The following is a 25735-nucleotide window of genomic DNA, read 5'->3' on the forward strand; positions in this document are numbered from 1 at the left end:
CTTTCAGCACTACTTCTTAGCCAACAGGCTTCAATTTATCTCAGGATGGCTAAAACACACCCTCTTAGATGAACCTTGGCTAGATGTAGAACAAGCACTCTGCAATAATCTAGAGATCTCAGACCTACCATTTATCAGCTCAAACATCCAACGACATGAATGCTTTAAAAGCATCAACATCAGCTCTTCTCTGACAGCATGGTGGGAGTTTCTAAAATTGACGGCGTCTTCATTAATCCCATGCAAACGTACACCTAACTAGAACAACCCTGACATATTACAAAACAATAATATGATAAACTTTTCAGATTGGAGTGGTAAAGGAATCAAATATTTAGAACATATACTAGAAGGAACAGAATTTATTTCATTTGACGGACTAGTTACACAATATGGGATCAACAAGAAAAGATTTTTAGAATATCAACAAATTAAATTCATAGTAAAAAAGAAATTTAAACCGGGTCAAGTTGAACTACAAACACCACCAAGTGTGGTTCAATTTCTTACTCTTAAAACCCCCAAATTACTATCCAAAATATACAGAATGCTTTCTAAAACAGATGAATCAATATCACTTCCTATTGCAAAATGGGAAGCGGATTTATCAGTTAACTTAGACCAAAACTTCTGGTCTCAGATTTGCTTAAAAACCTTTCATCTAATTAGAAATCCCAGTCTTCAATTAATTCAATACAAAATATTACATAGAGTGCACTATACAGTCATCGGATGTTCAAGATGGGCTTTACGTCTACCAACAACTGCTCACACTGCCAAACCAATTCACCGGACAATTATATCCACGCTCTTTGGTTCTGTCCACCAGTTCAGAAGTTTTGGCGCGAGATATGTGAAGACTTATCAAAGTGTCTGAAATGTAACATTCCGACTTCCCCCTTAGTGTGTTTGTTGGGCAGCTTAGATAATGTCACTTCAGAAAAGAATATAGCCCATATGGTTTTCACTGCCCTATGCATAGCCAAGAAAACAGTCCTCATGAACTGGAAAAATAAAAATAATCTTAATTCTAACCAATACAGAAATTATCTATTAGATTACATTAGTCTTGATACAGCCTCTGCCACCACATCAGATCAGTTGCTCTGGGCTCCTTTGATCAGCTCCATCACCTAGTGGGGGTGGGGGGGTCATAGTTTGGTCCCGCCTTCACTGTTGTGATTGGTGTGGGGGTAGGGACAGGCTTAGGGCATCGGGGGTTTCCCCGGAGGCATCTTCCTTGGGGGGCTCAACCCGGGGTAGCGGTCATGTCCGGTTAGGGGCTCTGTTGGCTCTCAGGTGACTGTTTCCTTGTGGCTGCGTGCAGCGGGGCTAGGGGAGGGTCTGTGCTGACGGACGTGGGTTACTGACCTAGTAGCCTGGCTGGCCCTGGGTGGGTCCGGGATGGGCGTGAGGTTCTGGGGGCGCTCCGTCTCTGGGCTGGGGCCCTGGCCGGGCCTCGGGGGCTTGGGTCCTGGTTGGTGTGTTGCCGGGGTTGTGGGCGGGTGGGTGCATGGGGGCCCAGCCCTGGCGCAGGGTACCGCCGGTGCGTCGAGCCACCTGGGGGGCTCTTCAACTGGTGGGGGAGATTGTCACATCTTGCAGGAGCTTTCCTCTCTTCAGGAACTCTCTCTGCAGGAAGGGGAGATACAGGAGAGGTGGAGGAAGATCTCAGCCTGGGCGTCTATGTAGTCTGGAAGATGAGTGGATGGTGGGGTGGGTGCAGTTTTCTCTGTGGTGGGGTTGGGTGGACTGTCCCGGGCTCTGTGGGGCCGGGAGGCGCTGCTGCACTGGGCGCCGGTCTGGATGGGCCTGGGCCCTCTTTCCCTGGCGGGTCGCGGAGTATGGGGGTGCTGTTGCCAACTCCTCAGTAAGGAAAATCGCTATTGGTTGTCCTAAAAGTCACTAGAAGTCGCTAAATGACGGCATCGCCTAATTTGCATAATTGGTCATGCTAATGTAATTGTAACCTACGTTGTTGAAGAGAGAAATAACAACATGGAACAAGACATAAAGTGAGTAAAGCACGTCTTAAATGCATTTAGAATTTATTTAGAACTACAAATTAAATTTCTTTTAGCAATTATTGTTTTTTAATGTCACAATTCCAACCCTGCTCCTTTACCCGGGCTTGGACCGGCAAAAGTGACCCGAAATAGGCACTCTGGTGGAGTTACTTTGTGTGTGTGTGTGTGTGTGTGTAAGTAGTTTTAAAACGTGTGTGTGTGTGTGTGTGTGTAAGTAGTTTTAAACCTTGTGATCCACGAAACAGCATCACTGTAAAACAAGAATTGACTGCGTTACAGTCAGTGCGGGAGCGGCGGCTTTGCTCGTGCGCGATTCATTTGCAGTTTGGATGCATGGGTGTGAACCGATAGCAGCTGGGGAGGACTATCCTCCGCCTGTGAGCGCTTTGGCACGAGCGAGGTGCCCACGGCAGCATCCGCTGCTTGCTGAGAGTAAGAGCAATACGTGCTTTCACGCCAAAAAGTCATCATAAATAAGTCGCCAATAACACCAGAAAAAGTTGCCAGATTTGTCGCTAGTCGCTTTTTAGAAAAAAAGTCGCCCTAGGGGTCTGAAAACTCGCTAAATATAGCAACAAAGTCGCTAAGTTGGCAACACTGCTGGACATAGCGTAAAAGAGTTAGTAGTTTATTTTCTTACTACCTGTACTTTATTGAAGATTACTTGTATTTGCTTAATTGTTTACTAAATGTTTGAGGTGTGAAATTAACCGCAATGGTGCAAAATATGGGTGTGTGTGGTTGGAGGATGTGTTCTTGCGTGCGTGTGCACGTGCGCACACGAGGGGGGAGGGGGAGCGCGAACATTTTTCTTGTAAAACAAAGGGGGGCCCAGCAAAAAAAGTTTGGGAACCACTGCAGTAAGGACATCTCCTGGTTTCATCTTCATGTTTCCCTCTCACCAGATAAACAAACCATATCATGACCAGCAGCTTTTACAGCTGTGGCTCCAGCAAACATCAGCTGATACTAGAAATTAATATTAAATAAATCTAACAACAGCTGATCAAGCTTAAACATGCTGCTGCTGTTTAACGCGACATCCGCTGGTTTCCTCTTTCTGGCGCAAAGTGGGCGATAAATAAACGAGAGAAAAGCCGATCAGCTGATCATTGATCAGTTTCATGATTGAGCAGCAGGAGAGGAAGGGAGAGAGAGAGGCAGTCGCTCCATATATCGGTTGTAAAGCTTAACGTGGGAATGCTTTACAAACATTAAGAGATGAACTTAGGGTTGCCAACCGTCCCTTAAAAAACCGAATCGTCCCGTGTCCCGTGTCGAGTATGAGAATTCAGATTACCGCTCATCTCATTGGTCGAGGAAAGGTCGCTTGCGGAGAAAATACCGGAAGACAACGGATGACCACAACAAGAAGCATGGCCAACAGGGAAACAAACGCCGACACTGCGGTGCAAGTCTCGGACGACAGTACACCTAAAGCTGGGCAAACACTGTGCAATTTTTTCAGTCACGTTATTCAGCTCCTGCTCAAACTGCACGATTGACTCGCAGGGGTTAGAAGTTGGTAGGTCACGATGCAGGTCTCACACTATACGACCCGATGCTCTGATGCGACCTGAGTGCTCACACTGTGCCTCCATAAAAGGAAGGTTATAACAGAAATTCTGTCGCTCACTCTCCCTCTCTGTCTTTCACTCACACAGACACACCACTACCATCAACTTTGCTAAATTGCTAATGAAAATCATTGATCAGGCAGCTGTGATTGAGCAGCAATGTTAATCCAACTATTTTCACAGTTGTTGTGGTCGTGATAATTTTGTGATGCCACATCGAAAAGGCTCGGATGAGCTTTCCAAAGTTCTACAAGTTGTGCCTCCATCGCTTGTGTCCAGATCACACGCTGCACAGCCGTGCTGCTCCGTCTTTTTCACCGACGTTTACGTGTTTGCGCGTGAGCAGTGTGAGCGGCTGCGGCGACACCCTCACGAGCGATTGATGACCGGGTGCTGCTCGAGGTGTTAATCGCTTCTCGTTACCCCACGTATACTAAACGATGCACGATGAAGGCCAAAATCGGGCCGATCACCAATTCGGTCGCACGACTCAAAATTCGGCTCAAAATGGGCCAAAAATGGCACAGTGTAAGCCCAGCATTAGAGCAGCAATGTTTGTTCCCCTCAGAGAAAGAAAAAAAAAGGCTGCAAAAGTACAGGAAGGAATGGGAAAAGGGAAACACCTGGCTGGGAAAGTGCACGATAACACCTATAAAGCGCACTGCACTGTGTGCCGGCACACTTTTTCCATAGGCATGCTCCTAGTGGTGGGCACATGAAGAACATGAGGGGCGTGAAAGCTCGGGGAACCCTTAACCAATTTTTTGTCCACCAGGCCACGGCAGAAGCAGATATGGTATGTAAACACTGGTGTGTTTGTTTTTAAACCCTCTGGTTAAGGTTAATATGGGCATGTGCAGTGAATATCAGCGCTATGTGGCCAGAAGTGTGATAATATAATTTATTTTGTGTAATAAACAACTGCAAGGATAGATGATTACAACAAATAGATGACTAATACATAAAAGTAATACATAGATGAATAATGATGATGAGTTAAGATGCGTAATCATGGGAACAAGCGGGTTTACAAACAGGAGCAGCTGATTAGCATTAGAAAAGCTGAAATAATACCTCAACTGAAGCCAATTGTACTAAATGCACTATATGTGCACTGTTACAAGAATATTTTTCGTTCTATTATTTTCTATTAATTTATATAATTTTAAGTTAAGCAGGACAGAGTTCTTTTAAAGAAAGACTTACTTATATTCTCAAAAGCTAAGCATGACAGGCTTCTGTTTAAGAAAGAGACCTGTTTTACTGTGTTAATGTTGTCATTTTGAGTTAAAAATAAATGGCTAAATGATCATTTGTTTCCCATATGGTCATATCACAAAGAATATGCATCTGCTTAAATCAAATTCAAGTCAAATGGTTAAAAAATAATTTCACACACAAAAAAAAGAGCTACCACACTGGGAAGGGTGAAGACAACTGGGTTGCCCGGCCCTGGCCACGAGGTGTCCCTTATTTATTTTTCAGGGAGTTGGCAACCCTAGATGAACTTACACACTTGCTTTACTTCTCTCTGGGATGACTTCCTCGGAGATGAAATGCTGGTTTGGTAGTGAGGCTACAAATGCACACAGCCGCTCTATCACGTGACACGTACTGCTGCCACGTGCTACGGTTATGGTCTGAGTTACGCCATGTCGCAAGTTCTGTGAGGTGCTTTTTTGATATTTAAGGGAGCGGAAGCGCTTCCCAGACCTCAACAGTGAGAAGAGGCCATTGTTGGGATGGGAGAGGCCCATCATAATCTTCCTAGCTTTGGACTTGCACCGCTTGGTGTAGATGGACAGCAGGTCAGGGAGCTCTGATTGAATGATGCGTTCTGCCGAGCGCACCACCCTTTGCAGATCTCGTCTATCCTGCTTGGTGCTGTTCCCAAACCAGGTGCAGATGTTTGACGTCAGGACGCTCTCGATGGTGCAGGAGTAGAAGTTCTTGAGCACCTTCAGTGGCAGATGAAAGTCTCTAAGTCTTCTGAGGAAGAAGAGACGCTGACGGGCTTTCTTAACCAGGGTGTTGATGTGACAGGACCATGACAGGTCCTGAGTGATGTGGACACCCAGGTATCGGAAACTGTCCACTCTCTCCACTGGCGTGCCACTGATGATGAGGGGTTTGTAATTCCTCGCCTGCTTTGTAGTGAAGTCCACGATCAGCTCCTTAGTCTTGCTGATGTTTAGGAGGAGGTTATTCTCCTGGCACCAGGTCTCCAGGTTCCTAATCTCCTCCAGGTAGGCCGTCTCGATGTTGTCGGAGATCAGGCCCACAACAGCAGTGTCGTCAGCAAACTTGACAATGGAGGTGGTGTCGGATGTGGCTACACAGTCATAAGTGTACAGTGAGTACAGCAGGGGGCTTAAAACACAGCCCTGAGGCACTCCAGTGCTGAGTGAGATGGAGGGGGAGACTTGTTTTCCCACCCTCACTGATTGGGGTCTGTCTGTGAGGAAGTTGAGGATCCACTGACACAGTGATGAGCTGAGTCCTAGATCCGTCAACTTGGTGAAAAGCTTAGAGGGAATTATTGTGTTGAATGCTGAACTGTAGTCCACAAACAGCATCCTAACATAATTCCCTCTGCCAGTGTCCAGGTGACTCAGGGATGTGTGGAGCAGGTGAGATATGGCATCGTCTGTGGAACGATTAGTCCGGTAAGCAAACTGAAGTGAGTCAATGGTGGGAGGAAGTGAAGAAGTGATGTGATCTCTCATCAGTCTTTCAAAACACTTCATCACAATTGAAGTCAGTGCTACTGGACGGTAGTCATTGTGGCAAGCGGGCTGTTGTTTCTTTGGAACAGGGACAATAATGGACCGTTTGAAGCACGTGGGAACCACAGCTTGGGCCAGGGAGAGGTTGAAGATCTCCGTGAACACCGGTGCTAGTTGATCAGCGCAGGCTCTAAGGACCCGGCCAGGGATTGCATCTGGTCCTGCTGCCTTCCTGGTGTTCACCCTCCTGAAGGTGTTCCTCACGGCATGCTCTGTGATGACGAATGCATTTTCTTCACTGGTGCACTCCGAGCGCGCGCAGCCGTTTGTTGTTTTAATTGCTGCGGCGTCGAAGCGAGCATAAAACGTGTTCAGCTCATCAGCCAGTGAAGCATCGGCATTCATCATTGAAGAAGCTGGTCGTTTATAGTCCGTTATAGTCCGCAGTCCTTTCCACAGGCTCCTAGAGTCGCACTGTCGTAGCTGTGACTCTAGTTTTTCCCCGTAGCTCCGCTTTGCCTTTCGGACCGCGCTGCGCACGTTGTAGGACGCAGCCTTGTATAGGTCCATATTACCGGAGACAAGCCCTTCATTGTAGGCAGCGGTGCGTGATCTCAGAGCGTCGCGGATGTTTTTATCCACCCACGGCTTCTGGTTGGGAAACGTTCGGATGATAGTTCTTTCTGCTGTGTCGTCCGCTAGTTTCCCGATAAATCCCACAACCGCTTCCGTAAACATGTTGATGTCATCAGAGCTGCGCCGAAACATGTCCCAGTCTGCGTCATCCAGTGCGTCCTGCAGCGCGGCCACCGATTGGTCCGTCCAGCGAGCGACCTCCCTCCTGATTGGTGGTTGCTGCTTTAGCCTTTGTTTGTAAGCAGGTATGAGGAAGATGGCGGAATGGTCCGATTTTCCAAATGCTGGCAGGGGTTGAGCCTTGTAACAGTTCTTGAACGGGGTGTAGCAGTGGTCTAATGTCCTCGTGCCCCGGGTGGGGCAGTTGATGTGCTGGTGAAGGTTGTGAAATGTCCGTTTGAGATTCACTCTGTTAAAATCTCCCATAACAATGAGTGCGGCATCTCAGTGAAGTGTTTGTTGATGTGTGAGAGCCTCATGTAGCTCACATAAGGCAGTGTCCGAGTCCGCGTGAGGCGGAATGTAAACAGTGCAGGCAATGACCGCAGTGAATTCCCGAGGGAGATAGAAAGGGCGACACTTAACGATCAAAAGCTCCAGATTGGGCGAGCAAGAGCGTGTGAGTGGGGAGATGTTTGTGCTGTCGCACCATCTGTTGTTCACCATCAAACACACTCCACCACCTCTTTTCTTCCCCGACTCCATTGTCCTGTCCATGCGGTAAACCGAAAAGAACCCCGTCGGCTGCACGGCGTGGTCTGGTATCGCTGGGTTCAGCCAAGTCTCGGTGAAGCAGAGGAGGTTGCAGTCCCGAATGTCTCTCTGGAACTTGATTCTGGCTCTGAGGTCATCAAGCTTGTTCTCGATGGATTGAACATTGGCTAGCAGGATACTGGGCATGGGTGCGCGGTGTGCGCGAGCCCGTAGCCTGTTCCTGATGCCTGTTCCTGAATTATGTGTAAACAGAATAGCACAGAGTTAGTGAAGGAGTGCTTACAGTGCAAAGTGTACTCATTATTCTTGAACTGTCACCTACTAACTGCCTTTCAAGTTTGTGTGACTAACACACAACCAGATGATGATGTAGAGTCAAAAGTGTAAATACACTGATCATGGGCATTATTGGTCCAGCTAGGTTTGGGTGATTTGCATTTTTTTTTTTGCAGATTGTATTTACTCTAATATAATCTATTTAGAGTATTTATATTATAATATATTATATTATAATCTAATTTATTATATTAGATTATATAATAATTATATAATAATCTAATACAAACTCATATAAGATTTGTTTGATGTTCTGGCATAAACACACATATGAATACATTCTTAAAATGTATGTGTACGCAGTGTTGGGAAGGTTACTTTTAAAATGTATTCCATTACAGAATACAGAATACATGCCCCAAAATGTATTCTGTAACGTATTCCGTTACATTACTCAATGACAGTAACGTATTCTGAATACTTTGGATTACTTAATATATTATCATGCTTTTTACAACAACGTGAATGTACTATTGCTGTGTGATTTATTACTATTACTGAAGGTCCGCGTCTCCGAACTGTAGTAAAGGGACCTCTGACTAATACGGCGGGGTCTCTGTCGGCTCGTAGCCGAAAAATAGCTTTACTTTGTTGTGTGGGTCAACTTTTCTTGCGAGAGACAGAGAGAGGCGTTGAAAGACTGCTCCAATTGTTTTCGGAGGAAAACACGAACACGGTGTACAGTCGAGTCTTAATAGTTTACTTACAACTGGGCTCGTCAGGCACTCTTCTTGGCTGAAGTGGTTGTTATTATATTTACATGCTTCCAGCTCCCGTTTTTCCTCGATGACAACTCGTACCTTTCCACTCCCCTTTTTCTCCCTCCTCGCTCACAGACCCATAACGTGTATGGCAGTCCATTCTCCCTGCAGCACGGACTACACTGCCCATGATGCTACATTCTTTAGAGCTATGCTTGTAGCATTCTGCCTATTAGCTTAGCACAACAACAACAACAACAACGAAAAGGCGCTCTCTCACCCAGGAAACACACAGTCGCAGAGAGAGAGAGAGAGCGTCGCCCTGTAACCATGGCAACCGTAACGCTGCCGCCTGGAACAACAGAACGTAGCTGTCAAACAAAACCCAAACAGTCCTGACCCGCGACAAAATGAAACAGGAAAGTACCGCAGTGTAATCCATTTATTTCAACAAAGTAACTGTATTCTGAATACCACCTTTTTAAACGGTAACTGTAACGGAATACAGTTACTCATATTTTATATTTTAAATACGTAACGGCGGTACATGTATTCCGTTACTCCCCAACACTGTGTGTACGCGATAGTCAATATTATGGGTTATCAAATTAATAAGACATAAAGAAAATATGGCTGAACTAATCTACCGATCCACAGTAACTCGTTAACAGATTTGCCGCATTATGGCGTTAATGTCATTTTAAGGAGATTAACGCTGACAGCACTAGTGGGAATCCAATGAATATGACTGCACATTTACACCGACATCATCCTAGTGCAAAGGCAAATGGAAGCAGACAAAAACTACGGAGCCCCGCAGGGGACATGGGAGAAAAAAAAATTAAGACGGACTTTTGCGAGATCTCGCAAAACTACGGCGCCCCGCAGGGGACATGGGAGAAAAAAAATTAGGGAGAAAAAAAAAATTAGGGAGAAAAAAAAAAATTAAGACGGACTTTTGCGAGATCTCGCAAAAGTATTGCGAGAGCTCGCAAAAGTATTGCGAGATCCCGAGTTTGTTTTGCGAGATCTCGCAAAAGTCCAACAATGGCGGCAGCTACTTAGTTGTAATATTACTCTTTCTGGGTCACAAAATACACTTTTAAGATATTTTGAGGCGTGAATGTAGTTGTGTAAACGTCAGATACCTGCTCGGTTTACAAGACATCACATACTTGCAAAAGTGCTCCAACGTTTTTGGAGATCTGACACCCACTAGCTCGAAGCTAACGGGAGGTCGAGACCTACTACAGCCCGGAGGAACACCGCTTTCCCGGCACATCGTGCCTCGACCTCCCGGTCGGCTTCGAGCTGGCGGCCACTAGCTTGAAGCTAACGGGCGGTCGAGACCTACTACAGCCGGGAAGAACACCGCTTTCCCGGCACATCGTGCCTCGACCTCCCGGTCGGCTTCGAGCTGGCGGCCTCCGAAGAATGCGGCTAAAACTTTTGCGATACTTTTGCGAGCTCTCGCAATACTTTTGCGAGATCTCGCAAAAGTCCGTCTTAATTTTTTTTTTCTCCCTAATTTTTTTTTTCTCCCTAATTTTTTTTTCTCCCATGTCCCCTGCGGGGCTCCGTACAAAACAAACTCGGGATCTCGCAAAACAAACTCGGGATCACGCAAAAGATCCTGCTCCTTTTTGATAGCGTTTCAGTTGAAGGGTGCGGTGCTACGGTACGGGGCTCCATACGGTGTGGACATGGAGGAGGATTTAGAACATTTCTTGCGGTCAAGAGAGGTCCCACACGACGACATCATGCACATGCAACAAGACAAAGTACGTATAAACAACAAAGCATTAAACACCGCGGTTCAAAAGGCGAGTAACTTGTTGAAAAACCGAGGTCATATATGCAGGCCTTTAATGTTAATTCTTGTAAATATGTTCAGGTTCATTAAACATAACTCGTTAAGTGCACATATGTTTTGAAATTTCAAATCGTGTCCAAATTCATGGGCTGCATCCTCCCGAGGACTCGGGCTTCGTGGTCTACGTGGGCTGGGTCCTCAGAAGGTCGGGTAGGCCGGAAGTAAATGGCTGGGGAAATTGGACGGTCTAGCCTTCTGATTAGCGTCACCGCTGTCTCGGTGGAGTGTAATAAGCTCGTCCGTCTGCTCCTTTCTATCTAAAATATAAGACGACACTGGAGTAAATTCTCGACCATCTCACACTTCTGTTTAATCAGTTTTCTGTTTGACGTTGATTAAGCGGTGTAAAACCAAGGTGGAACCCACCTGGGGGATTAATAAAGTTTTATTTTATCGAATTTAATCTAATAACTTTAATCTCAGCCAAACCGATTTACTCACGAACAAATGAAACACTGAAAAAAGCCAAACATTAACATTTTTAGGTTGTCTAAGTGTTTTATATATTACGTTTAGCCTGAGTAGCAAAAGTCCGTGGTGATCTGAAAATAATATGCCGGGAGTTGTGCCGTTCTCGGCGGCTTTAGTGACCCTTGAGCTCTTGGCTACCTATCGAGCTGGTGGGTAACAGACATCAAGGAAAACGTCGAAGCACTTTTGTAAATATGCGATATCTTGATAAACCGAGCAGATATTTCAAGTTTATACACCCACGTTCTCCCCTGAAATATGTTAAAAGTTTATTTTGTGACCCAGAAAGATTAATAACGGTCATTTTAAAACTTATTAATGGCTGCCATTACCGGAAACTGGAGTTTGGCTGGGCCGCACTTTGAATTCTGGGATATGGTGGGCCACGAAGCACACACCCGACCCATCCTTCAAATTCGGTGAAAAGTGAATGTTTGTAATTCTTTGTATTACACCCCCTGGCATATGTTAATTTTGTTCTGGTTGTATACATGTTCTGTATACTGTTTCTTAATAAAGTTCAATAATTTAAAAAAAAAAAAAATCGGTGAAAAGGAGGACGCATTTGTCCGCTGCATTCGGAGGAGTTTACGAATTTAAAATAGAATCTTTGTAGAGATTGCCATAATTGTTGTACATTTCTGTGCAAATTAAAAAAAAAAGGAGTCTATGAATTTGGATCGCATCGCTGTGACATAATCGGTCTACAAAAGCGTCCTCAGGAGGATGCAGCCCATGAATTTGGACAATGTGATAAATAAAGTTAAAAAAAAAAGAGGTTGCAGCCCATGAATTTGGATGTTGTTATCTGGCTGTGCCATTACCATGGTAACATGGACACCATGGCACCAAATACTTGGTGGAACTTACCTTACTTATACCTTACTAGCAAAATATTTTTTAGTAACGTAGTATATAAATATCTACTACTATTACTATACTAATACTAACACAGCAACAGTAAAGTAATAAGACAGAAGTTGACAGAGTAACTTTTGATAATGATCATGAACAGTGATTAAGAACTCTATTCTAATACAGTTAGTATTCCATGTGTGCCAGTGTGGCTTCCTAGAGTAAAAGTATATTAATAGCATTTCTCTGTTTTATGTCTGCAGGTGGATAAGGCAGTGCTGTTCGTCATGACTGATGGACAAATGGCAAAATACATAAGGACATATGGTGACAGAGTAGCTGTCCAGTCCTTCTGTCAACAAACTAAGTACAGCACAGATAAAGAGACTCTTCTGCAGAACCTAAGAGATAAAATTGCGACACGGAAAGTAAGATCAAAAACCAAAGGAATGCTGTGTGGTTCATCAGGTGTGTTCCACAAGCAAAGTGAAGGGATGGCAAGACAGAGAAATAAAATACTGCAGGAGAGAAGACCTGCAGAAAAATTGAAATCGGATGGCTTCATTTAAGCAGTAATGAATACCGTCAAGTGAGAACCAGAAATGGTGGAGGAACAAGACATGCAAGAAAGATGAAACACTGTTAACAGTTCAGTCCTCATCTGAAGAGGATTTTTCTGTCAGCATAACTGAAGAAGATTCACCGGTGACATTACTTGGATTTGACAGTGAGACAGATGATTTTGTCCCAGATCTACTTGAACATGGGGATTCATCTGACAGTGACACTGGCAAACAGGTTTGTTAAAATAAGAAAGTTATTATTACAAATAATGATCACTTTAAAGTTACTGTATTTTGTCGTGTTTAGTAGTGCTCGGTGGTAACATGCGACATTTTCTAATTTTGTTGTACTATTGTACTAGGTATGACTGTGCAACTGCAATAAAGAGTTGTCTTATTCAAGTGCTTTATGTACATCTACGAATATTTGCACTTCTGTAGGATGAAATTATTCCAGGAATTTGTTGTTGACTTGTGTGGTAAGGTACATTTAATACATCTGTGAAAGACTTACAGCTTTGTATTCATTGACATGTACAAAATGACTGGCTGCTGAAAAAATAATTGAATTATTTTCGTTTGTGTCTTGTGTTTGTTTTCTGGTTCACAGATTCACAATTTCCAGATGGAACACAATCCAAAAAAACTGAAATCACTCTGTGAGGCAGTGACAACACAAAGTCCAGGAAAATCCCATCATATGCATTCAACCCCAACAGACATTAAAAACACTGTCGTGGGACAGCGGCAGCAGACTGACTCAAGTGATCATGATTTCCCTGACCACTGCTCTGAAATTATTGATCTGACCAGTATAGTTCCTAACAAATCCTTCAAACTAGAGTCCCGGGACAAACTTCCAGAAGATTTGGAATTTTGTTTTCCACACATAGACGAAGCGGATACGGTTGTATGGAATCCTGAAGAGGATCTTGTCAGAGCAGATGGTGATGACACAGTCGTGATAACCCTGAATTATGTCAACAGTGAGGATCTCAGATCTCAGACCTGCAACTCAACACCTCAAAGACTAAGGAACTGGTTGTGGACTTCGGGAGGTCTAGAGCAGGTCCACTGCCGGTTCAGATAGAGGGGGAGGAGGTGGAGGTGGTCAACAAGTACAAGTACCTCGGGCTGTGGGTGGACAATAAACTGGACTGGTCATGCAACACAGAGTACCTGTATAAAAAAGCCCAAAGCCGACTGTACTTCCTCAGGAGGCTGAGGTCTTTTAACATCTGCAGGAAGCTCCTGAGGATGTTTTACCAGTCAGTGGTTGCTGGAGTACTTTTCTATGCTGTGGTGTGCTGGGGGAGCAGCACAGCAAAGAAGGACTCATCCAGGCTGGAGAAACTGATCAGGAGGGCTAGCTCTGTGGTCGGCATGAAGCTGGACACTCTGGTGACAGTGGCAGAGAAAAGGACATTAAAGAAACTGATGGACATTATGGACAATGCCAGGCATCCTCTGCACACGGCCATTAACAACCAGAAGAGTCTGTTCAGTGACAGGTTGCTTCTCCCAAAGACAAGAACTAACAGACTTAAAAACTCCTTTGTCCCACACGCCATCAAACTGTTTAACTCCTCTCTGGAGGGGAGAGGGAGGGGAAACAGGAGGACAAAGGAGGGAACAACTAAGCTGTAGTGCCTCTTCACCTCACTGTGCAATACCTTTTGTGCAATACTTTTGTAAATAGTCAACGGTGCAATAGACTCAATACTTGAAATGTGCAATTCACTTGTATTTTTATTTTTATTCCTATTTATTCTATTTATCCCCTTCGTATATTTTATTTATATTGTCTCTGTATTTATATATATGTGTGTGTGTATAACTCTGTAACTTCTGTCGGTGCTGTGCTTTTTTGGAAATCGAATTTCCCAGAGGAACCCACCCGAGGGATTAATAAAGTTCTATCTTATCTTATCTTATCTTATCTTGGGTAAGACCATGGACAGTTGTGGTTGATATGGTTTAAGTGTGACAAAATATGGAAATTTATTAATAATCAAATTCAGTAACTTGCATAGTTCTGATTTTAAAAAAAGCTGATCATGCATTCCTGCTTGGACAAAATTTAAGTATGTGTGTTATTTTCTGTAATATTCTTTTAAAAGAAATAACTTACAGTACTGTGAAACAATTGCTCGATTTCTATTAATCAGAATTCATCTCTTGTTTGTTTAAAACTTGATTTTTTTTTGCAGCAATAATACAACATTTTAAGTAGTAAGAAGTACATCAAGATCTGATAAAAACCTGTGGAATTCCACTGTAATATGTCTTTTTACTCTTGTAAGTGAGACATGTAGGCTGAAAATAAAGAGGTGTATTTTTGTTCTATTTCTTAAGACCTATTGACATATTTTGCAGACTTTTTAAGAACATTCATGATTTAGAATAAGCCAAGGTAGAAGATTGAAGAAGAGTCTTCTAATCTTGAAGGGTTAAGGTGTCTGTTGTCAATTAATGCAATACATCCTTCTCAGAATGCTGACACAAATGGATTACCTATGGATGGTTTCCTGCTACCATTGTCTTCAGCTAATGGCTTGCCCACACCCCATATGCAGTCAATACAGGAGGAAGCACCCCAGATTGCACAGGTAAGATGGATCAATTCAGGCAACCATAAACACCTACCTTTACATACTGTAGAGATGCCAAAATTTCATGCTATTTTCTGAGGATATGGCAGTTTGTGGGTCCATTTGAATTAAAAGGATATTGTCAGTTGAGAGACAATTCCAGTGTTTTACATTAAGATAAGATTAAACAGGAAATTTAGTCTTGAAATCAAATTATTTACATAACACAGCAGTGAGACATTGTTTTGGTGTCACTATTGTGTTCTCTACCTATTTTGCACAGAAGTGAGTCTTCTCATACATGTAAAGAACACTTGTATAATTTTCTGTGAGGCATACAAGGACATCCATCAGGCCACAATATTAATGTTATAGATAAATCGTCAGTGCAACCATGGTTTGGGAATATACAGCCCACTAAAATTAGACAAATAAATTTCAAACTTTTTCAGAACATTGATATTGTGTAATCTGTACAATTCATTTGCATTTCTTATGGAATGTGCATGTTTTGTCTTTTACTCAGGACCATGGACTGAATTTCATCGCACAAGGTTTGCCTTTAGATTCAAGCAACCAACTTTCCCCATCAAATTCAGGAGACCCACAGAGCCCCCTACATGTATCAATTCACAGGATAAAAGTTGTTGATGATCTTTTGGCTGTATTTATGGACAGTCGCATTCTGAATGAGACTTTAAAGATGAACTTTGTAAATGAAAATGCTGTTGATGATGCTGGGGTGTCAAGGGAGGTTTACACTGCATTTTGGGAGCAATTTTTGGAACAGTGTGAAGGTGAAAATGAACGAGTTCCAAGGCTGAGGCCAGACTTTAGTGAGGCTGAATGGCAAGCTGTTGGGCAGATATGGGTGAAAGGCTTACTAGACCATGGTGTCTTTCCAGTGAGGCTGTCAAGGGCTTTCATTTTAGCCTGCATCCACGGAATGGACTCAGTTGATGTAGACATTCTGATTGCATTGTTTCTCAACTATCTCCCTCCTGTTGAGAGATCAGCTGTTGAGAAGGCGCTCCAAGGCACAATGGATGAAAATGATGAAGAGGACCTGCTTGACCTCTTTACAAGGATGGGTTCCCACTTCCTACCACCTAAGAACAACATGCAGCCTGCCATTGAAACAATGGCTCATAAGGCCATTCTCCAAGAGCCAAAGTATATAATGGATTGCTTCTCCACACCCATGGCACATCTGCAGCTAAAACTGGCAGACAAGGAAAGTGTGTTGTCTCTGTATGAGACAAAGAAGGCCACAGGCAAAAGACTAGTGCAGCTATTTCAAACAACAAAATTGATGCTGCCTCACGGAGAACAAATAACATTTAACCATCTTCAGCGTTATGTTAAAAACGCTGATGAAACCAAAGCTGAAAAAATCCTGCACTTCTGCACAGGATCTTCTGTGATATGTGTTGACAAAATTTTGGTGTGCTTTAATGCTGAAACTGGGCTCAACAGAAGGCCTGTTGCTCACACCTGTGGAGCTACCCTTGAAGTGCCATGCACTTACAGTTCTTATCCTGAATTTCGCACAGAGTTCAAGGTTCAAGGTTCTTTATTTGTCACATGCATAGTTATACAAGTATAACACACAGTGAAATGTAGCCTGACACGCTCCTCGACATGTGCAAAAAAATTGGGGGGGGGGTGTAGAGGAAGAACATTATATATATATATATATATATATATATATATATATATATATATATATATATATATATATATATATGTAGTATATACATTGGGTGAATGTGCAGTAGTAGCAGCAAGCAGGTGAATTCTGTACATTAATATGAATAGACATCTGACTATTTTACAGGATAGACAATATGAACATATTTAAAATTAAAGGAATTGAAATGTACATTGTGCCTTGGTTTAGTGTCTGGAAGAGTCCTGTCTCAGTCAATTATAGATGATGTGAGCGGGCGGGTGTGTGTGTTTAGGGCACGGATGGCTTGGGGATAGAAGCTCCTCTTGAGTCTCTCTGTCCTTGCCCGGAAGATGCGGAACCTTCTACCAGATTGCAGAAGTTGGAACAGTTTGTTGCCAGGATGGGACGGGTCCTTCAGTATCTGCGCTGCTCTAGTCCGGCATCTCCTGGTGTAGGTGTCCTGAAGCGGGGGGAGAGCAATCCTGCAGCAGCAGCAGAGTTCGACAATGTCCTTTCCAGCAATTACTTTGAAATGGACATCATTTGAACTTGATGAGTGTACTAATGGTTACAGCTGTAATTGTTATTTGTATGATTATCCTTGAGTTCATAAATTCTGTCTTGTTTTTGTCATTGAAGCATTTGATATATTCAGCCGTATAACAAGCAGTCACAAATTTAATTTTCTGATGGTTTAGTTGTATGTTAGGTCAGATTTCACAAGGACTCTTTATTGTTTAAAATTCTTTGAAAATGACCGCATCTTTAACTTCTGTTGAAAACAAGGTTTGTGTTTAGCGTTAGAGAGACATATCACATCAAAATTTGCTGTACACATTGTCATTGTTTTCTTTTACTCCTGCCATCAGCCAGAATAAAGGCTCTCTTTTGTTTTAAGTTCATTATCCTCTCTCTCTCCTTGTCTGCTTTTGGGTACGTTCTGTCAACACACCTGCATACCCCACAGTGACACACATTGGCTTGCTGTTTATCCATCTAGAATGTTTTGTTGTGAGTTGCCTAGTTTTGGGAGATATTAGCTGTAGAGATCTCTTCCTTGTTGAAAAACAACATGAAGCTACATAAGGTCTACATAAAGACATTGCTACTAAGCATTAAGTACCATGTGAAACAAGAGAAGGGTAGGCTTGTACAGTCAATATCTCTAAAATTGGGCAACTCACACTAAAACAATGTGGATTAAGGAATACTACAGCTAGCGAACAGAAAAATGTGTAAATTTGATTTTAGGGTGAAAAGTCCATTAATATTAGTAAAGAATGTCACTATGGTTGCGAAAGAAGTTATTGAAAGTTAATGATAAGATCCTGTTTACAAATTCTTAAAGCTGATGTGGCCTATAAACATCTTGTAACAATAAGTCCTATTTTCCCTTGATTAGCTTCCAAAATGTTTACTAGTTGTTTTGTTAAAAATCATATTGCCATCACAAGTTATTTTTTTTGAAAGGACTTTGCCATAATGTGACATACAGATGATTCACAATTCTTTATACCGTCTTATATAATTACAAATTAACAAGCAATGATAATCAGATTTAACAGTTTCTAGGATAAACAAGATTGTAGGCCAGGATTTCTAATTAGATTAAATAGTATATATTGTTAATTATAAAATATTGCTACATTTTTGACAGATTATGCACTTCTGACTACCCTTCTCTGAAATTAAAGTGCCTGGGAACACAGGCAGGCAGATGTTGTCGATATGCTTTTGTCATTTGCAATTTTTTAGTTGTCTGTACTACATAGTCCAAAAAAAAATTAGAAATTGATTAGATTTCAGTTTATTTGTCCGGTAGTTCAACAACACATATCATCCTTTCAGAAGTGGTGAGTTTTGCAAAAATAGCATTCGAATGTAACAGAACAGGTGGGTGCAAAGAATTTGTTATTCAGCTGATAAAATAAGCTTCAGATAAATTCAGTGACCAAAAAAGAATGTTTATATCTATTAGAAATTCTAAGAGTTCAAAAGGTCTCAATTTAGTTCTTTATTTTTTCAGTTTTGTTTAACCAACATTAAAAAAACTAAAGCTCTTCTGGAATCAGAATAAATAGTTAAAAAAAAAGAAGCAAAAATGACATAAAATAATTATATTTTTAGTCAGAGAAACTTGAGTTCAGAAAAATGCCAAGGTGTCCCCTCTCAGATTATGATGCCCCTTAATACCATTTCATGTAGCCTGCCAATGTGACAGTTGGCGTTATGATATATATAAAGCAACAAGGCATAATAGCATATCTCTTCGATTTTAAACAGTATTCTAGCCAACATCAACAACTAAACATTCCCATCATTAACAAATAGAGATGGTGTAAATAAAAACTCAACTCAATTATTACAAAATACTCAACATAAACCACCATTATCTGAGTAAACACTGTACATTAAAACTCCTAACACATTAAATTAAGATGTGTCTTATGTTTTGATCCATGTATCAAGCCAAATACACAGTTAAAGTAATTCGAAGTAATACACATAGACATGGAACTTGATAACATTTGACAGAACATTACAATGTTTTTGTGCTAAAGAACACTCAGAATATCATTAACAGGCAGAGACTCCTCTTTATACTTTACTTCACTGACCCTCCTGGAACACAACAATAAATATTTCTATATAAGATATTCTCATAAATGACTGTGTACTAGAAAGCTTACAGTTTACAGTCTGTTTAACATCCAGAAGTTAGCTTTCTCACATATAGCACAGGTCAATTTTGAGAAATGTTCTCTGCTGCAGTGTATGCAATTTACACTAATGCCATGATGTTCTCTCTTAAATGCATGTACAAGTTCACAGCCTGATATGGGTCTGTTGGTGGAGTCAGATGGGACTCAGTCATGATGATATTGCACAGTTCATATACATCGGGGTCACATGGTTTGGTCAGTTGAAAAACACACTCAGTTTTACACATTTCAACATGTTCTTCTTCAGTGGGGCAAAGGAAGTCTCTTGTCCCGTAGAGCTCAGGTAATGTATACATTACATTAGGTCGACCACTGGGGATATTGATGTTTGTTGATGGCCTGATGGAGTGTGTATTCCAAACCTGTGCAGTGTCATCCAGCTCATCTGTTAAAAAGAATACAGAAATTTAAGAAATGCGATCGCATGTACGTATATACATATACGCGAATCACGATGAGACAACTCACTCACTGAGAGGAAGGTTTCTTATATTTATGCAATTTATTATTTTTAAACAATCGTGTGCATTTTTGTAATCATGTACTTTACCTAATGCCATCTGTACAAGTGTTTCACACACTAACTACGGTTACTGTTATGCTGTGATATCTTACATTAGTACTATTAGTCTTATTACTACCTGCTTGGCTCATCTACTCACCTCATAATAATCAATTTGTTTTATGTCACTGATCATTGTATTTTGTATTTGTAAGTTATTTTGATATCCCAATCAAAATAATTCCAAATTGTAAATAGTTAATATTATAGATAAGAAATTTTCATATGCCATGTCAACATAAACAACATAGATGTTAGGTCTGTGAAGGTTCTCAGTCATCCAGGTCATCGTAGTCAAAGGAGCTTGCAAAAAAAAGCGTCTGGACTTCTTTAAGTTGCTTGAAGACGTTTCACCTCTCATCCGAGAAGCTTCTTCAGTTCTAAGGTCAAATGGTGGAGAGTCCCAGATATAAACCTAGTGGGAGTAACCCCCCACAGAGGGACAAAAGGACCCCCTGATGATCCTCTAATCGCCTGAGCCAAGGTGTGAAACTGGGCCTGGGTCCCAATCAGCCAGTTTCGGGTGTCTTCATTGTGAAACCTGGCCCCACCTTATCATGCGAATTCCTGAGGTCAGATGGCCCAGGATGTGAGTGGGCGTTAAGGCGTCTGGGAAGGGATCTCAAAACTGGATTATAGATGGCAGAGAGTTGGTGTCGTAAAGCCCCGCCTCTGTTCAAAGATGGTCGCTCACAGTGGACATAGATGGCTTCGTTCACTCCTCTTTTAAACCATCTGTCCTCTCTGTCCAAAATGTGCACATTGGCATCCTCGAAAGAGTGACCTTTGTCCTTTAGATGCAGATGGACAGCTGAGTCTTGTCCTGTGGAGGTGGCTCTTCTGTGTTGTGCCATGCGCTTGTGAAGTGGCTGTTTGGTCTCTCCAATGTAGAGGTCTGAGGTTTTTAGTGAATGTGTTTGGTTTTGTAGTCCTGTAAACAAAGCATCACTTCTGAAGTGGATTAACAGGCTGGCCACAACTATAACATGTGTTTTATTCTCAGGAACATTATCCATGCTTGACTGCAATGTCTTCCCAGGCCTGGGGCAGGACTATCTGACAACCGAGGTCAATATGTTTTTGCTTCCTGTGCAGGAAAATGACGGGGAGGATAATTTGACCAAAGCAGGTTACAAACATTTATTCTTCTCATAAGGTAAAACTCAAGTGACATCTCGTGTGTTGTGTGAAAAATAAATGAATCTTTGTACGTTGTTTAGGGTCAGGAACGTACCCACTGTTCTCTCTGCTCCCCGGCTATAGAGGACACCCGGCCTTTTCCACCATGGTTTCAAAACTCCGCAGCCAAATACTGGCCATGCCCCGCTGTCAGCTGTCACACACTATTCTCACTGAGAAAAACTGGTAAACATCATATCAGTACTATTTATTTATAAATGAATAATTATTTTATTCATATTCCACTATTCAAAAAGTGTAGGTGACTAATCCATGGTAAAAAAAAGTGAGACAACCAAGTAAATACATCCTGCACCCAGGGTGAGAATCAGTTTTATGTTTTAAACTGGTTTGCTCAACAAAGCCATCATAAATGTCATTGTTTTTGAACTCTCATAGAAACAGTTTTTAATCCCTGTGGAAGAAATGCAAAATATCTATTAGAGATGAGGGGTCTCTCTGCTTCCCTTTACTTTCAGTGACTACAACCTGCTGTCTTTTTGTTTTGTTTTTTGTAAACAACAGAAAATGAGCGCTGGTGGTTTGTTGTGAAATAGTTTTCTGAGGTGCAACTTGCTGCATGTACCTACAAGCACAAAACTTTCAGAGTAGTGAAAAATATTTCTTGCTGTGGGATATCAGGTTAATTTTTTTCTGAACATGCTTAAAACAATATCAATTGAAAATGAAATACTACAGTGAAAAGAAACATATTTCCATGCCATATAAAGAAAGTAAAAGTGTTAATAATTAAGGTTGGTGCAGAAATGCATAAAATTTTTGATTTTTTTCTTCTTTGTACTATGTCACTGTAATTTTGTGAAATCTTGAGACATTATTGGGATTTCGTTTAAGTTTATCCCTCTGTTTCCTGTCTTAACTTTCTTTGTTTTCACAGGTTTCACTATGCAGCTCGTATCTGGGATGGTGTGAAAAAGTCCTCGGCCCTCTCTGAATACAGTCGTCTGCTCTGCTGACACGTGTTTAACTGCTCTTATGTACAGTTTTATTTCACTGATCAGATCACACAAAGACAAAAGAAGTGCAGCTGAATGGGATGTTGAAAAAAAAAAAACATCACTGGGACATAAAATAAATATAATTATTCAGACTTTGAGTCCTGCTTGTTCTATAGTGTCCTGGGACTGTCCTCAGGAATTCTGATAGTTACAGATAAAGTTACAGCCTGTGCAGAGGTGGTGAGCGGGAAAAGAAAGTGTCTTCTCTCAGCACATGTCTAATAAAAATGCGAGAATAGTTTTTAAATTCAAGTCATTCTTGACTGTGTTTCAGTTTTGATGCACTGATACTTAACATGTTTTATAAGGTGAAAATACAGATTTCTGTCTTGTTATTACCTTTGTAAAAAGTATGGTAAAAATGAAAGAGAGAACTGGTGGGCCTGGTTTTTTAAAGATATATGTTGTATTGTAGAATGCATGTAGCATGCATCACAGTCAGTTTTTTTTTCATTCAGTGCCACTAGAGTGGTTGCATGGTTAAAACATACTCTGCTGACAACTGAAACAGTCACTGGTTATCAAAGAAAAAAAAAACAATTCACGTCCGTTCTAAAAGAAAATGATTTGCAGCCTAAATGCAGCCTAAACATATTTTAGCAATAGAATGAAACGACTTTAAAGAATATTCCATCAAATATATGATACAAAAATCAGCAATTTAATAACACTAAAACTTCAGCTATGAATAGAAGCATATATATAGCCACCTGTCATCAATACACTGATACAAAAATCAATAAGGCATTTTATTATCACTAAAACTTCAAACAAATAAACAAACTGGAACTAAACAGGTTTTTAAACTAGTTTTAATAGATATTATTCTTCCTCATACATATGTTGAGATTCAGGTATTCTATGTTATTCTATTTTAACTTTGGAGAATTCTAACTAATACCAATTTAATTATCTAGATATAGGTTCTATGAAGTCTATTCATATATACATATATGCTGTTTCAAAGGCTTGTTTTTGATAGTCAGGTTCTTTCATTGTCAAAGGAGGAGTTAAGGAGTGGTCACAGCAAGAAGACCACTTCCCCCCAATAAGAATTACTTATAAACTGAACAGAAACTAAACAGAAATTCACTTCTATCTGACCATCACACAATGCAGATCTTTGTGCTGATCCTTGGGATTGTGCTGCTCCCTAAAGGCAAGTTTTTGTTCAGTTATCTGTTCTTTAACATTTTTAAACCAGCAAGTTCTGTAATATTCAATGAAATGTTTTCTTTTTTAATGCTTTTACAACAAGTGTCATTACATCTTAGTAAAGGTTTGTCAATTCTACAAATGATTGCACTATTTATTGTACTGTTAGCCATCTATTTTTCAAACTGTTTTAGTGAATGTTTTAGAATATGTCCATGCATTGGAAGCAAGAGAAAGTTTACTTGTCTTTATCTTTGTTTTATCAGCCTGTGCTTTGAAATGTTACGAATGCATACCGGACCTCTCTGGAAGCTGCGCTCAGACAACAAAAGAATGTCCTTCCAACACTCAGTGTGCATCAGTCAGAATAGCTTCATACGCAGGTTTGATTTTGTATAGTTCTTATTTTATTCTTCTTTTAAACTGGTTCAGTTTTCAATGGTTCGTCTTTTTGTTGCAGGTGGTTCAAAACTGGTTGATATTAAAGGTAAAAGTTGTGCTGCGGCTGAGGAGTGTGTTCAGGCCTCAATCAACTTTGGAGGCGCCCGAACTCTAATTACCAGCAAGTGTTGCACCTCTGATCTTTGCAACTCTCAAGCTGCCCCTGGTAATTTCTATCATGCTTCTTGGTATTTTGAAATCTAATTTCCTGTTCTTGAAACTTAAAAAATAAAAAATCTTTTTATCAAATATGTTGAGAAATTTTAAAGTGGGTCAATCGTCGTATTTGCTTGAATAGATCAGGGCAAAATAATCAATCTGTGAAAATTTCCTGATTGAAAATTCTCAAACAAACATATTAGTAACATATTGTTTTCTGTTGGGTTTTTTTCCAAGCTGATGTTTTTGGCACACAGTTAAAATAAGCAGGGAAACAAATATTACAAATATTTCTGTATTCAACAGAGGGCAGCATCTCATCTCCAAATGGGAAAAAGTGCTTCCAATGTGTTGGAAACGATTGCACACAAACTCTAAACTGCAACGGAAATGAGGACCACTGCATCTCATCAGCAAGTAATATACCGACAGGATTCAGTGTCTGCATGTTTGTTCTTTTCTGCTCAGACAAATGTTCTGTTATTCCTTCCTTTCATTTCCTCAGTGACTGCAGAAGGACAAAAGGTGACTGTAAAGGGCTGCGCCTCCAAGCTGATTTGCTCAAGCACACAATCTCCACAGATCACAGGAATCACTCCAGCAGGAACCAGCTGCTGCCAGGGTGACCTCTGCAACAGTGCTGGGATGACAACTACATCACAGCCCAGTAGTACAACTGCTGGCACTACAGCTGTTGGCCGTCTGCTCTTTGTCACAACGCTGATCTCTCTGGTCTTGTTCTGTTAGCTGATGAAACAACAGCATCACATCCCAGCTTTTCATATGACTGTCACAATGTTTCCTCCCATTTCACCAGACCTTAAAAAATTATTGAAAATTTTGTAACTAAATATAATTTTCGGTTTGTGGAAAAAAATTAACGAATTAATTTCTTAAAATCCTATATGCATCTCTGTTTCCTTTAAGTCTCAAAATCATTTTGCACGCACATTTAAAGGTTATCGTAAGGAGTCAGTGAGACATTTTCCTGAATTAATAGAAAAGTAAAATACAAATATGGTGGATTTTGACAATTAAATTCAAATTTCAAATTCAAATTTTATTTGTCACACACACACAACCATACACAGTATGACATGGGGGTGAAATGCTTGTAGCTGTACAATGCCCGACCATTAAATGACAGAAGAAAAGTTCTACAATATTTACAATTTACTACAAAAATTTACAAATTAACTTAGGAATTTACAGTAAAGAATGTGCAAATAGCAGAAGAGATTATAAAGATAAGGATTATAAATTATAGGAATTATAGGATTATAGGAAATGTGTGGTGGTGCGTGTGGTGACGTGTGTGAGAGTCCAGTCTTATAGTGACGTGTTTGGGAGAGTCCAGTCCTACACCTGGTTCAGGCCCCGAATAGCCTGGGGGAAGAAGCTCCTCTTCATTCTCTCTGTTTTGGCCTTAATGGATCGGATTACATTTTTTATTTCTCTCCGATATCCGATCCAGTAATTTACGTCAGTATTGGACCGATACCGATACGCAATATCAGATCGGTCCATCTCTAGTAATAACCTCTCCATCTCTGGAGAAAACCCTTTCACGTGGTACTAAGAAGGCAGGGGTTTAAGGGTATCCCACAGAAAGCCTGTAAAGATTTGGATAGATGCACCTCTGCTTAGATTATATAGATTAGGTGTTGTTGTACCCCAGTTGTTTGGCACAACACAAAAAAAGAGGTGAAAAAGGTGAATCTCCAACATGAGCAGAAGAATTTTGCAGGGATCCAA

At 41.2% G+C, this 25735-nt stretch overlaps 2 protein-coding genes and 1 long non-coding RNA gene across 4 annotated transcripts; all 3 read left to right on the forward strand.

The window, feature by feature from the left end:
- The first annotated feature begins 10420 nt into the window (after positions 1–10420).
- Positions 10421–17289, forward strand: LOC146607092 (uncharacterized). 2 transcript variants are annotated; one of them, XM_085349086.1, is made up of 5 exons: positions 10421–10498; positions 13090–13479; positions 14969–15088; positions 15597–16631; positions 17242–17289. In XM_085349086.1, the coding sequence occupies exons 1-5, from the start codon at positions 10421–10423 to the stop codon at positions 17287–17289; spliced, it is 1671 nt and encodes a 556-aa protein (XP_085205212.1). The 2 variants fall into 2 exon arrangements, with proteins under 2 accessions (XP_085205212.1, XP_085205213.1); XM_085349087.1 differs by lacking the exons at positions 10421–10498; positions 14969–15088 and adding an exon at positions 12598–12714 and having other exon boundaries at positions 13090–13478; positions 15593–16631.
- Positions 17290–21034: 3745 nt separating this feature from the next.
- Positions 21035–22287, forward strand: LOC146607093 (uncharacterized). The gene is made up of 3 exons (XR_014905274.1): positions 21035–21156; positions 21248–21392; positions 22105–22287. It is a non-coding gene; the product is annotated as an uncharacterized LOC146607093 (long non-coding RNA).
- A 941-nt stretch (positions 22288–23228) lies between these two features.
- On the forward strand, positions 23229–24727 carry LOC146607094 (uncharacterized). The gene is made up of 5 exons (XM_085349157.1): positions 23229–23384; positions 23647–23763; positions 23841–23987; positions 24287–24397; positions 24486–24727. The coding sequence occupies exons 1-5, from the start codon at positions 23339–23341 to the stop codon at positions 24725–24727; spliced, it is 663 nt and encodes a 220-aa protein (XP_085205283.1). The 5' UTR covers positions 23229–23338.
- The last annotated feature ends 1008 nt before the right edge of the window (positions 24728–25735 follow it).

This window comes from Diplotaxodon limnothrissa, unplaced genomic scaffold (assembly GCF_057381915.1).
Source record: "Diplotaxodon limnothrissa isolate DT_005_m unplaced genomic scaffold, D_limnothrissa_male_GT1.1 unmapped_scaffold_1, whole genome shotgun sequence".
Taxonomy (NCBI): domain Eukaryota; kingdom Metazoa; phylum Chordata; class Actinopteri; order Cichliformes; family Cichlidae; genus Diplotaxodon; species Diplotaxodon limnothrissa.

Coding starts and splice junctions, on each gene's coding strand:
- LOC146607094 (XM_085349157.1), top strand. CDS start 23,339: ATGCAGATCTTTGTGCTGATCCTTGGGATTGTGCTGCTCCCTAAAG. Junction 23,385..23,646: donor GATTGTGCTGCTCCCTAAAG/GCAAGTTTTTGT, acceptor TTGTTTTATCAG/CCTGTGCTTTGAAATGTTAC. Junction 24,398..24,485: donor CCACTGCATCTCATCAGCAA/GTAATATACCGA, acceptor TCATTTCCTCAG/TGACTGCAGAAGGACAAAAG.
- LOC146607092 (XM_085349086.1), top strand. CDS start 10,421: ATGGAGGAGGATTTAGAACATTTCTTGCGGTCAAGAGAGGTCCCACAC. Junction 10,499..13,089: donor TGCACATGCAACAAGACAAA/GTACGTATAAAC, acceptor TCTGGTTCACAG/ATTCACAATTTCCAGATGGA. Junction 13,480..14,968: donor TCAACAGTGAGGATCTCAGA/TCTCAGACCTGC, acceptor ATACATCCTTCT/CAGAATGCTGACACAAATGG.